Genomic DNA, 11,333 nt, shown 5'->3' on the forward strand with positions numbered 1-11,333 from the left:
TCCTGGCCCAGCCAGCCAGGCGCGGGGTGGGGGTCGAGCCCCGGGGTGACTCTCGCCAGCCAGCTGTGTGTCTGGAGCGGCCGCTCCCCCGGCTGCCATGGCCTGGCTCCCGATTTCCCCGGGCCGGGCGAGCGGAGATTCAGGCCGCGTCGCTGCTTCGTTGCTCCAGGAGCATCCGGGGGGGCCATGTTGAGCCCCCCCCCCCCCGCAATGGGCTGTGGCGGGCCAAGGAGGGCGGCCCCAGCTGGTAACGGAGCCATGGGGGCTGTGGTGAGCCCTGCGGGGTAGGACGGTCCCAGCCGGCTCTGGGCGCTAAGGGGCGGCTGGGCGGGCGGCTGCCCGTGGGCTCCTGGCTGGGCACCGCCTGGGAGGGCTCCGGGCAGCTCGGTCTCCGTGGGAACCGAGGGCAGCCGCCCCCCACTGCCCCTGCCCGGCCTCGCCAGGCCCCGATCCTCAGAACAACGCAGCCCGTTGGGGGGAGCGGGGGCAGCACGGCCTGGTGAGGGGAGGACGAGGTCACAAGGGGCATCGGAGGGGCAGAGGACCCCCGCTGGGTGTTTCAGGGTAAAGGGTGCCTGGTGGGTGTTGGTCGGGGGGGAGTGAGGAGACGTTGTGTGGCTCCTGACATGGTCACAGCCTGAGCTCCCCCGGTTCCCACCCACGCACCACTGTCCCCATCCCTCTCTGAGGAGCCTCTGTCCTGGGTTGTTCCTGGTTTCAGCTCCTGCCACTTAAGAGGCCAAACAGGGAGAAAATGCTGTCGAAACAGGCAAAAATCAAACCTGCCCCAGTGGCTGAGGGGGGTGCCAGCCCAGGGGCTGCCCCGGAGGGGGAAGCTGGGCCAGAGGCTCCCAAGAAAGGGGAGGCCAGCCAAGAACACCCAAAGAGTGGAGAATCTGGGCAGGAGGCCCCCAAGAAGGGAAAGGCCAACCCAGAGGCCCCCCAAAAGGGAGAACACAGGCAAGAGGCCCCCAAGAAGGAAGAAGCCAGGCAGGAGGTCCCCAAGAAGGGAGAGATCATCCCAGAGACCCACAAGAAGGGAGAAGCCAGGCAGGAGGCCCCCAAGAAGGGAGAAGGCAGGCAGGAGATGCCCCAGGAGGGAGGGGCCAGCCAAGAGACCCCCAAGAAGCCCGTCTTCCCCTTTGGCAGTAAGTATGTGAAGAGCAAGGGGATTTTACATCACAGCAGCAACTCCCATGAGGACTCAGGCCTGGTCTACACTAGAAAATTCAGTCAGCTTAACTATGTCACTCAGGGATGTGAAAAATCCCCACCTCTGTGTGGCGTAGTTAAGCCGACCTAACCCCCATTGTAGACAGCACTAGGCTGATGGAAGAATTCTTCTGTCAACCTAGCTACTGCCTGTCAGGAAGGTGGATTAACTACAGCAATGGGAGAGCCCCTCCGCTGGCATAGGCAGTGTCTACACTGAAGTGCTATGGCTGGACAGTGCAGTTCTGTAGCATTTCAAGAGTAGACAAGCCCTCTGGCTGCTGGGGCTTGGAGGTTTGTCCAGGTCATCCTCAAGCATTAGGCACCAAATGTGATTTATGTGCATGGTGCTGAGGGGCCTGTCAAAGTCCCCTCATGAAGCCTGGGCGGGGGAGGGGGGTGCGCCGAAGCCCAGAAAGAAGCAGGGATGCAGGGGCAGGGTGTTCTTTTACTGTCCACATGATTTGTGGCCTGGCAATGGAGTCTCCATGTTTCTCTGGAAATTGTCCCTTATTGAACAGAAAAAGGGGCTGTGACCAGGGGAGGAATGGAACCTGCTGCCCTAAGATCTCCTGGCTTTTACCGCCCATAAGCACACCCCGTCTGCCAGATCCTGCCCATTGTCCCCAGTGTCACAGTTGAATGTAGAGATTCCTCACAGCGCTCCGATGGTGGCTCGCTGGCCTGTGTGCAGTAAACTGAGGGGGAGTCTCTCCTGGTTCCAGTGGGGCAGTCTGCCCTCATCCCAGAGAACAGCATTACAGTTGGCACTAACTGGCCCCCTCAGTGGAGAGGCCATGGATTGTGTGGATCATGGAGAATTAACAGCCCTTTCGGTACAGGGAGGCTGACCCAAACTAGCAGGGTACATCCTGGGATAAACAAAGGATGCTGTCTCCAGGGTTGGCCCAAGCAATGTTGAGGGCCCTGATAATACCCTTAACCAGCTTCCAGGGCCATTGCAATGCAATCTCCCTGCCCCAGCCTGCCCCTTACTTCTCCCAGATGGAGGAGGGAATTCAACGTGGAGCAGCTCATCCATCACGCTGTACGGCATTGGCGAGAGAGCAGGAAACACTCTGCTGCAGTGGTAGGGCCCCCTAGCCTGGGAGAACCCTGGCTAGAGTTTTGGTATTATCGGCTAACCTGGCCCTGATGTCTACACGTGGAGATACCAGCGTTTATGGAGCCTCCCACAAGCGGGGCGGGGGGGGGGTGTTTTGAAGAGAGTTTTCAGCCCTGGTTGATTACTTCTGGTTTTGGGAGCTTGATTCTGCCCTGAGAATCAGGCTCAGAGTCTCAGGAGTGGTGCTTGACTCTTGTCTTCCCCTTTCCTTTCCACTAGAAGTTCCTTTCAGGCCTCATCACTGGCGGCTGATGACGTTGATTCTGGGGGTCTGTAGCCTGGTGTTGCTCATTGTACTGCTGGGCTTGATTGGCAAGTGTGAGTATCTGCTGGAGACCCTGATTTCACCAGGAGCGTGTTATTTCACGTGCCCCCATGCTGGCTTTGTCATCCGACTCCCTAGCGGCTTTCCCTCGCCCCCCATGAAAAGGGGGTTCCCTACTAGCTGTGGAGGAGTATTCTGGCCTTTGTATTGTTTTTATCTGGGGAACCCCTGAGGGCTGTTGTGGGAGGATGATGTGCATCTTTCCGTTCCAGATCACCCAGTGCTCCCACGGCCCTACCAGTGCCCTTTCCTGCATAGATTCTCAGACTGTCAGACAGCCCTCTGCAGGGTTCCAGGAAATGCTGCTGCAAATTGGGCTGCTCCCCATTCCTCATGGGTGGGGGAGATCCATATATGAAGGGTGAGGCATGATCAGCCCCCTGTAATGGCTTCTCCAATTCCATGGGCATCCATTCCCCTTTCCATCTCTCTAGCTCTTCATTGCCCTAACACAGGCAGATGGCTAATATAGTTTTGAGAAACACACTTTCTTTCCTTTCTGGTCTTTGCAAGCGCCCAGAAGAATGTGAAATGTTCAAAGACATATCTCACGGCTTCACTGTCAAAGTGTAAAGGACAAAGATTTCACTCAAATGACCCACACCCATGCTGCATCGTTAGTTTCACAGGGTGCATTTGGCATTATCTGTCCCTGTGTATTTCAGATTTGCATGTTTTGGAAGCAACAAGGAGAAAGATGGCGATGCTCCAAGGACAGAGCCAGAAGATCAAGGATTCAGTGAAGAAGCAGGCAGAAGGCAAAGGTTAGGGATGAGCTGAGGGCAGGGGTGCCCCCTTTAACAAAACAACCAAATACAGATGGGGAGCGAGTGACCTGAGGTAGGATCCATCCCAGCATGTAGCCAGACAGCCTGGGATGCGTTCTTCTGGTAAACGACCTACACACACCACACAAGACACTGTAGCACACCCAAGCCGTCCAGAAAGGGAGAACTCCACCAGCTGTGTTTTGTCTTCCAAGGCAGCAGATGCGACTCCTGTCTGGACACCTGGGTGCAGCATGGTAACACCTGCTACCTTTTCTCCAATATGAGTGCAAAGTGGCCAGAGTGTGTAGAGCATTGTAAGAAGCAGGGTGCCAAACTCGTTAAGATGGACTCTCAAGGAGAACTGGTAAAACTATGGTTTTTATTCTCTCTCCCCTACTAATATTTGACCTAATGGTTTAATACATTGATATCAGTAGGCTAAGGGATTGGTTGGCTCATGCTAGAGGACTGTGATTTTCTGACTGCCTGCCTACTGAGCTAAGGTTTTCTAGGGCAGTGGCATGCGTACCCCTGGGGGTACACAAAGGTCTTCCAGGGGTTACATTAAATCATCTAGATATTGGCCTAGTTTTACAACAGGCTATGCAAAAAGCACTAGTGAAGTCAGTGCAAACTAAAATTTCATGCAATGACTTGTTTCTACTGCTCTATATACTATACACTGCAATGTAAGTGCAGTATTTATATTCCAATTGATTTATTTTATATTTCTATGGTAAAAATGAGAAAGTCAGCCATTTGTCAGGAATAGTCTATTGAGACATGTTAGTATTTTTATGTCTGATTTTTTAAGGAAGTAATTTTTAAGTGAGGTGAAACTTGGGATATGCAAGAGAAATCAGACTCCTGAAAGGGGTACAGTGGTCTCGAAAGGTTGAGAGCCACTGTTGTAGGGCACCGTCATTGTCAAGTCCATTCATGATGAGACATGCTGTTCATCTGGGTTCTGGAAGTGGTGGGAGAATGACTGGCTCAGAAAGTCCCAACACTCTAGGTCAGGGTTTGGAGCAGGAAGGAAACGGTTAATCAGCAGGCTCATGAAACAGCTGGAGGCTGGCTCATGAAGCCTGCCTGGAGCACACAGGAGGAAGTGCAAGCTAGCAGCCAAGGGGTAGGTTTGGCTGAGCAAAGCTATCCTTTGGATAGGCTATGGAGGATAGGTCATCGAGCTGATCAGGGCTGTAACGCCATGCTCTGGATGTCCCTAAACCTCTGACTGCATGACAGGGGATGGATCGCTCAATAATTGCCCTGTTCTGTTAATTTGCACTGATGCATCTGGCAGCAGCCACTGCCAGAAGACAGGACACTGGGCCATGCTGACCTAGTACAGCCATTCTTATGTTCGTACTGCTGACTTCAGTGTAAACCCACTTTGTTTAAAAGCAGTTTGCTTTTACACGTTTTATTTGCACCCTGGTTAAAGGCTTTACTTCATCTTTGCTCTGATGTGGAGAAGACTCCAAGGGTGTGTGTGTGTTTGCAGCTCCATTTATAGTCTTTATTCCCACTTTGGATTTAAGTGGTGAATGTGCGATAGCCCCTGTCTAGGGGTGGATGACACAGTGGGGATTGAACCGTGGACCTCTAAAGCTGAAAGCAGGCACTGCCACAGCTGGAGCTGGAACTAAACTCCCTCCCTCCCAGTAGCATTGTCCCCTGTAGCTTCAGGCCGCTATTGAGTGACCCAGTTCTCGTCACACCCAACTTCTGGGTTGTTGCCGTCATCCTGTCGAGTCCCCACTGCCTAGCTCTGACAAATCTGCCAGCATCCAAGGAACCCCAAACAAGGAAGCTATGTATTCCTCCCTTATTTCTGTTCTTATATGCTGAAACACAAGCCTTGGGGTTCCTTATGCTTTCCCCTCTGCCCAGGGAATTGTTAACCCCCCTGACCTGAGCGGATGTTCGCAGTCAGGATCCCCCGGAGGAAGCAGGGTTTGATGGTGCGTGTGTTTATCCTTGTACAGGCGTTCCTCAAACGGGAGACGCGTAAATTGTTCCGTGTCGAGTTCAGGTACCGCCGGCACTACAGTTACTGGATTGGCCTGACCTACAAAGCCAGCCTCAAGAAGTGGGTCTGGCTGGATGGGTCACCATTCACTTTGGATCTGTAAGTGTCCCCTCCTCACTAGAGCCAGAATTAACCAACAGCTCCAAGTGGGACGAACAACTGCCCCTCAATGAAATGTATGCAACTACATGTTGTGGATTGGCGCCCCTCTTTGACCAAGCTCTCTCCCCTCCTGGCTTTAATCCCAGGGACAGTGACTGCATTTAAAAGGCAAAGAAACATCGGGCTAGACTGTGACTGGGCCTATGGGCCCACACAGGGGTAGAGCTCTCTGACATAGGCTGCCTGGACCTTGGCTCCAGACACGCGGGGTTAGTGGGCAGCTCCCCTGCTTCCTCCTTCCCTGGCACAGGTGGATGACAAATGGGTCAAGCCTTGCACCACCTGCCACTTTTTGGTCAAAGCTGCTGAGCCAGCATGATGGGCTGGGCATGGGCCAGCACTCAGCAAATGGCACTCATTTGGTCACAGAGGACATAGGAGGATCTGTGTCTTAGTATCCCCTCTGAGTCACAATGCCTCCTGGGCTGGTGCAGTTGACCCACCCCTCCTTGCTCAAGGCTGGCTGAAAGGCCCAATCTGACTCACAAACATTATTGTCCCTGGGTGATTTTGTTTAGCCTGTTCCTTGGGGTTCAATCTAATGGCAATTAGAGATGCAAAGCCCAGCTCATCCATCCTCCTGTGGGTCAGCATAGCACTGGTCCATGCAGTGTGTTCTCCACTGTGTTACCGTGTTAGGAAGTGTTCTCTAATATCCAGCCTAAATCGCTTAGTATCATCCCAATAGCTTCCTGGGCCACCCTAAGCAATTCCACTCCATTCAAACCAAACAACTTTATGAGGAATACGAGCTGTACAAGTGCTGCCAAAGTGTCAAGGGGACAGATCTCATGCAGCTCTCAGACCAGATACAATGTGTTATAGGTAACCATCAACTTTCCTTGAAGACAGCTGTAGGAAACAGTTATGCTCCTTTATAGCAGCCCCCACCTAAACCATGGCATATGCAAGTCGACCCAGGAATGAGAACTATGTGGGTGGACGGCTTTGCTGGGAATTGTTTTGGGAAGGGGTGGGCAAAGGGAAACAAGCAGAGACACTCACAGAAACAGAGGAAAGCTCCAGACCCTGCCTGGATGGTGTGTGGCCCTGAGAGAAGCCTAGAGAAAGGGCTTTTGGGTCAGGTGCTGCCTGAAAGAGCCTTGGAGCTGTCAGCAAAAACTGTCTCCTGTTCTTTGGGTCCTTCTGTGTTCAGGGAAATGGGGCTTTGTAGATTCTTTCTACATAAACAAAATTGCATAAAAGAAAGACGTGATTCCATCACCAATTCCTCCCCCCAGCTGGAGCAACCTAGTAGACCCCAAACATTTTTGGCTAGCCACTTGGGTCTAAAGGCTTGGCACTGGTGTTAAAAGTGGGATCCAGTGTCCAAGGAGAGAAACTGGGAGTTGGCATTCCTCTTGAGCCAAGAGGGAACAAAGAATGGAAATGCTCGCAAAACTCGAAGCTGGCTAACAGAAGTTAAAACAAGACCTAGAACAGGAGCTGGAGACTCCACACCAGGAATTTAAAGAAACCAATGAAGCATCTGCCCCAGTTAGGACCTCTCAAAGGGCTCAGGGCTCTGTCAAGCTAGCAGACAAAGGCAGAAGAAACTGGAAGTTGAAACTAGACCAATTCAAACGGGAAAGAAGGTGCACATTTTTCTCAGTGAAAGCCGTGGCCCACTGGAACGAGTTATCTGACTTACAGCAGCAGGGGAGCTGGCTCAATGCCTAAGGCTGTGGTTGGTTTTCTTTCTTTAGTGTGGAGCTGACAAACATGTTAGAGCTGCTCACTTCCAAGCCGCACAGGTACACGCCCACCTGCACGCAGCTGAGGTGTCCAAAGATGATGTAAGGGGTGTGCCCCTTGGGGGTGGCAGGGTGGGGCGCTGCACGGGCACAGAGAGGAGTAGGGTAGCAATGAGGTAAGTGGGGAAGCTGGGATTGTAAAATCCTTTGTGACTAGACCCTACTGAAATTTGGTGTTTCTTTTCCAGGTCTTCTGTGGGAGCACAAGTTCTCTCTGATGCAAAAGACGCTTGTGTGTTTTTTATACAAGGAATGTCCCATGCTAAGGATTGTATTACAAAACACTACTGTCTCTGCAAGAAGAACAAGTGAGCAAGGTGGCGTCTGATGAAATTGGAAATGATTTCTCATGCCCTGGAGAATTAAACTGGATTCTCTGCTCTGATGGCCCTCTTATTTCAGAGAGCTACAATTAAATTATTTGTAAATACAATAAATAAAAGTTTCTTAACTTAAAGTAGGTGCAGTGTGTGTGTTCTTGTATATTTCCTTCTGTTCCTTTCCTTTGACTTTTTTCCATCTCTTACTCCCACCTTCATTCCACTATCATTTATCAGTGTTGATAAATACAAAGTAATGCACATTGGAAAGCATAATCCCAACTATACATAGAAATGATGAGGTTTAAATTAGCTGTTACCACTCAAGAAAGAGATCTTGTAGTCATTGTGAATAGTTCTTAGAAAACATCCACTCAATGTGCAGTGGCAGCCAAAAAAGTGAACAGAATGTTGGGAATCATTAAGAAAGGGATAGAAAATAAGACAGAAAATATCATATTGCCTCTATATAAATCCATGATACGCCCACATCTTGAATACTACGTGCAGATCTGGTCACCCCATCTCAAAAAAGATATTTTGGAATTGGAAAAGATTCAGAAAAGGGCAACAAAAATGATTAGGGGTATGGAACAGCTGCCATATGAGGAGAGATTAATAAGAGTGGGACTTTGTAGCTTGGAAAAGAGACGACTAAGGGGAGATATGATTACGGTCTATAAAATCATGACTAGTGTGGAGAAAGTAAATAAGGAAGTGTTATTTACTCCTTCTCATAACACAAGAACTAGGGGTCACCAAATGAAATTAATAGGCAGCAGGTTTAAAACAAACGAAAGTATTTTTTCACACAATGTACTACCAACCTGTGGAACTCCTTGCCAGAGGATATTGTGAAGGCCAAGCCTATAACAGGGTTCAAAAAAGAACTAGATAAATGCATGGAGGATAGGTCCATCAATGGCTATTAGCTAGGATGGGCAGGGATGGTGTTCCTAGCCTCTGTTTGCCAGAAACTGGGAATGGGTGACAGGGAATGGATCACTTGATGATTACCTGTTCTGTTAATTCCCTCTGGGGCACCTGGCATTGACCACTGTCGGAAGACAGGACACTGGGCTAGATGAACCTTTGGTCTGACCCAGTACGGCCATTCTTATGTTCACTTGGGGCCAGATTCACAAAGAAACTTGGGTGTGTTGCTGCTCAGAGTCTAGAAACTCACTGGGATTTATGAAGCCTGGGTTAAGGCCCAGGCTGCCTGTACACTGCATGGGAAGAGATAGGTGCCTCAGAATGGAGCAAGGTCTACACTACAGACCAATATTGGTATAACTACATTGCTCAAGGGTGTGAAAATTCCACACCCCTGAGTGAGGATGCAGCTATACCGCCCTACCCCTGCCATGTGGACAGCACTATGACAATGGGACAACTTCTCCCACCGACGCAGATACTGCCTCTTGGGGAGGTAGATTAACTACGCCAACGAGAGAAGCTGGAGTGCTGTCTGTGAAGACAAGACCTGGAATTCACGAAAGCCAGCACCGGCTCGCCTGAGCTGGCCAATGGGAGACGCCGAGGTGAGGGGTATAAACAAAGACCTGCCTTCTCAGGGAGTCCAGCATCTAAATCCAGGCTGCAGGAAGGCGCCTGACTGCTTGGGATTGTCAGCTGCAAACCCTCTTTTGGCGGACAAGAGAGAGAGCAAGCATGTAGGAAAATGACTCTAACCTGCTGTTTTGAGCACTCACCTGGGAGCCTCAGTCTCCAGGCCCCCTGCTTCAATGACTCGTCCAATTATTTATGCACAGCGTCAACAGGACGGAGTCCCTCATCAGACTGTCCCAGAGCCCAGTGAATAGAGCACTCACCTGAGAGGTAGCCAATCACTGTGCAAATCCCTCCTGCCCCTCAAGCAAAGCGGGGACTTGAACTGGGCATCTCCTACATCCCAGCTGGGTACCTTAACCCCTGGGTTAAACGTTATGTGGGAGGCCTGTTTTATCCTGGGAAATACAGGTCCCCACTGGGTAGAAAAGCTCTGAGCACACTTACCGAGTGGGCCCCGCAGGGGAATTAGGTGGAGTTTGTTTATACTAGCGTGGGGCAGCAGCATACCCAGCGTAGCCCCTTGCGATTAACTCTCTCATTCCACCCAATACACACTCTGTTCATGCACAGTTAAGGTTTCCTAGCTCTGCCTTGGTCCAGGAGGTGGTGGGTGGCTTAAATCTCTGAAACCCAGGAAATACAGTCAATCTGGTAACTGCCCCAGTGGCATTGATGAGAGACACTACGTGCTCCCCTCTTAAATCTCTCTCCTGTTAGGTTTATTTGCTATTGGTTATTGGTGTTAGCCTCCAGAGGGGAAGCAGACGTATGGGTAGTAGCCCTCAGAGGCTCCAATCAGGATCAGGCTCCACTGACCTGGGCACTGTGCAAACAGAGTAAGATGTGGTCTCCGCCCTGAAGTGTCTGTGATCTAATTTATGACAAGGTGCAAAAGGTGGAGTGGGGAGGGAGGATGAGGACAGGAGCATGGCTACAACTTGGTTCCATTTACATTTGTTTATTTCAGTTCCAAGACACTGTTAAATAAGTGAGATAAACATCACTAGTCCCACTCTGCCGCCCACCCTATCAGCTACGTCGTGGCTTGGAATTTCCCAGAGGCACCATGGTAGAAGTGGGTCTTGTGGTCAGATTTGAAGGAGAAGAGGGTAAAATGTTTGGGGCCCTGGGGAAGAAGTTGCAACGTTGCTTTTGGGGAGAAGTGGGTGGTGGATGTGTTGCGGGGTGTGTGCGTGTGTGTGTGGGGGTTGTGACCTGGTGTCTTTGTGTGTGTGTGTGTGTGTGTGTGTGTGTGTGTGTGTTGGAGATGATGCAATAAGCTACAAGCATGGACAAGCATGCGGGAGCAGAGCTGTGAAGGGCCACAGAGGAGAAGACAAGAAGCTTAACTGAGATGGTGGAGAAGGGGAAACAGAGGCAGGGGGCAGAACAATGGGCCTGAGGGGGAGACACAGTGCGACCTTCAGGGAGGCCAGAGGGGAGGAGGCTGCTGCTATGAAAGCAGAAGGAGGTGAAGGTGAGAAGAGCTGGTGCTGTGTGGGCAGAGGGAAAACACAAGATCTTGGCAATGTCACGGAGGAAGAATTGACAGGATTTGGACGTGGTTTGGTTCTGTGAGGCGGGGAAGAGGATGGAGTCAGAGATGATGCCCTGGTTGCAGGTTTTTGGTCTGGAGTAAACTGGCAGCCACACGGTGGTGCTCTCGTTAATCAGGGATCGAGTTCCCCACGTGCTGTCCTTTCTTCCGATCACCTGTTACCTGGCCCTCTGCATCTGCTCTGGGTAGAGTCAAGCCCAAAGTCTTTGCCGAACAACTTTTTTCCCTGTGGCTATTTCCAGACCAAGAAGGGAAAAGTTCATCTCATAAATTATTTTCTGCAGATAATTTGCCCGACTTTACTTTTAACAGAGAAGCCAGAGCTCACGGGCCACTCAAATGTCAGCTGCTGGTGTAGGATCCCATCACAATGCTCTGCAATCCAGTCCCCGAATTTAGGAGATGGGAAGGGGTGGGGCACTGGGACTAGGGCAAAGCGGAAGGGGGAATCACTGAGGTTAGGAGAAGGGAGTATCAATTTCCCTGGGGAGGGCTC

General features: G+C 51.1%; 1 protein-coding gene across 1 annotated transcript; it reads left to right on the plus strand.

Moving 5' to 3' along the window:
• The first annotated feature begins 619 nt into the window (after positions 1-619).
• Positions 620-7,719, plus strand: LOC141987631 (C-type lectin domain family 1 member B-like). Its single transcript, XM_074953150.1, has 6 exons — positions 620-1,148; positions 2,558-2,656; positions 3,329-3,427; positions 3,646-3,797; positions 5,425-5,567; positions 7,573-7,719. Exons 1-6 carry the CDS (start codon positions 755-757, stop codon positions 7,694-7,696), a joined length of 1,011 nt encoding a protein of 336 aa, XP_074809251.1. The 5' UTR covers positions 620-754; the 3' UTR covers positions 7,697-7,719.
• The last annotated feature ends 3,614 nt before the right edge of the window (positions 7,720-11,333 follow it).

This window comes from Natator depressus, chromosome 1 (genome assembly GCF_965152275.1).
Source record: "Natator depressus isolate rNatDep1 chromosome 1, rNatDep2.hap1, whole genome shotgun sequence".
Taxonomy (NCBI): Eukaryota; Metazoa; Chordata; order Testudines; family Cheloniidae; genus Natator; species Natator depressus.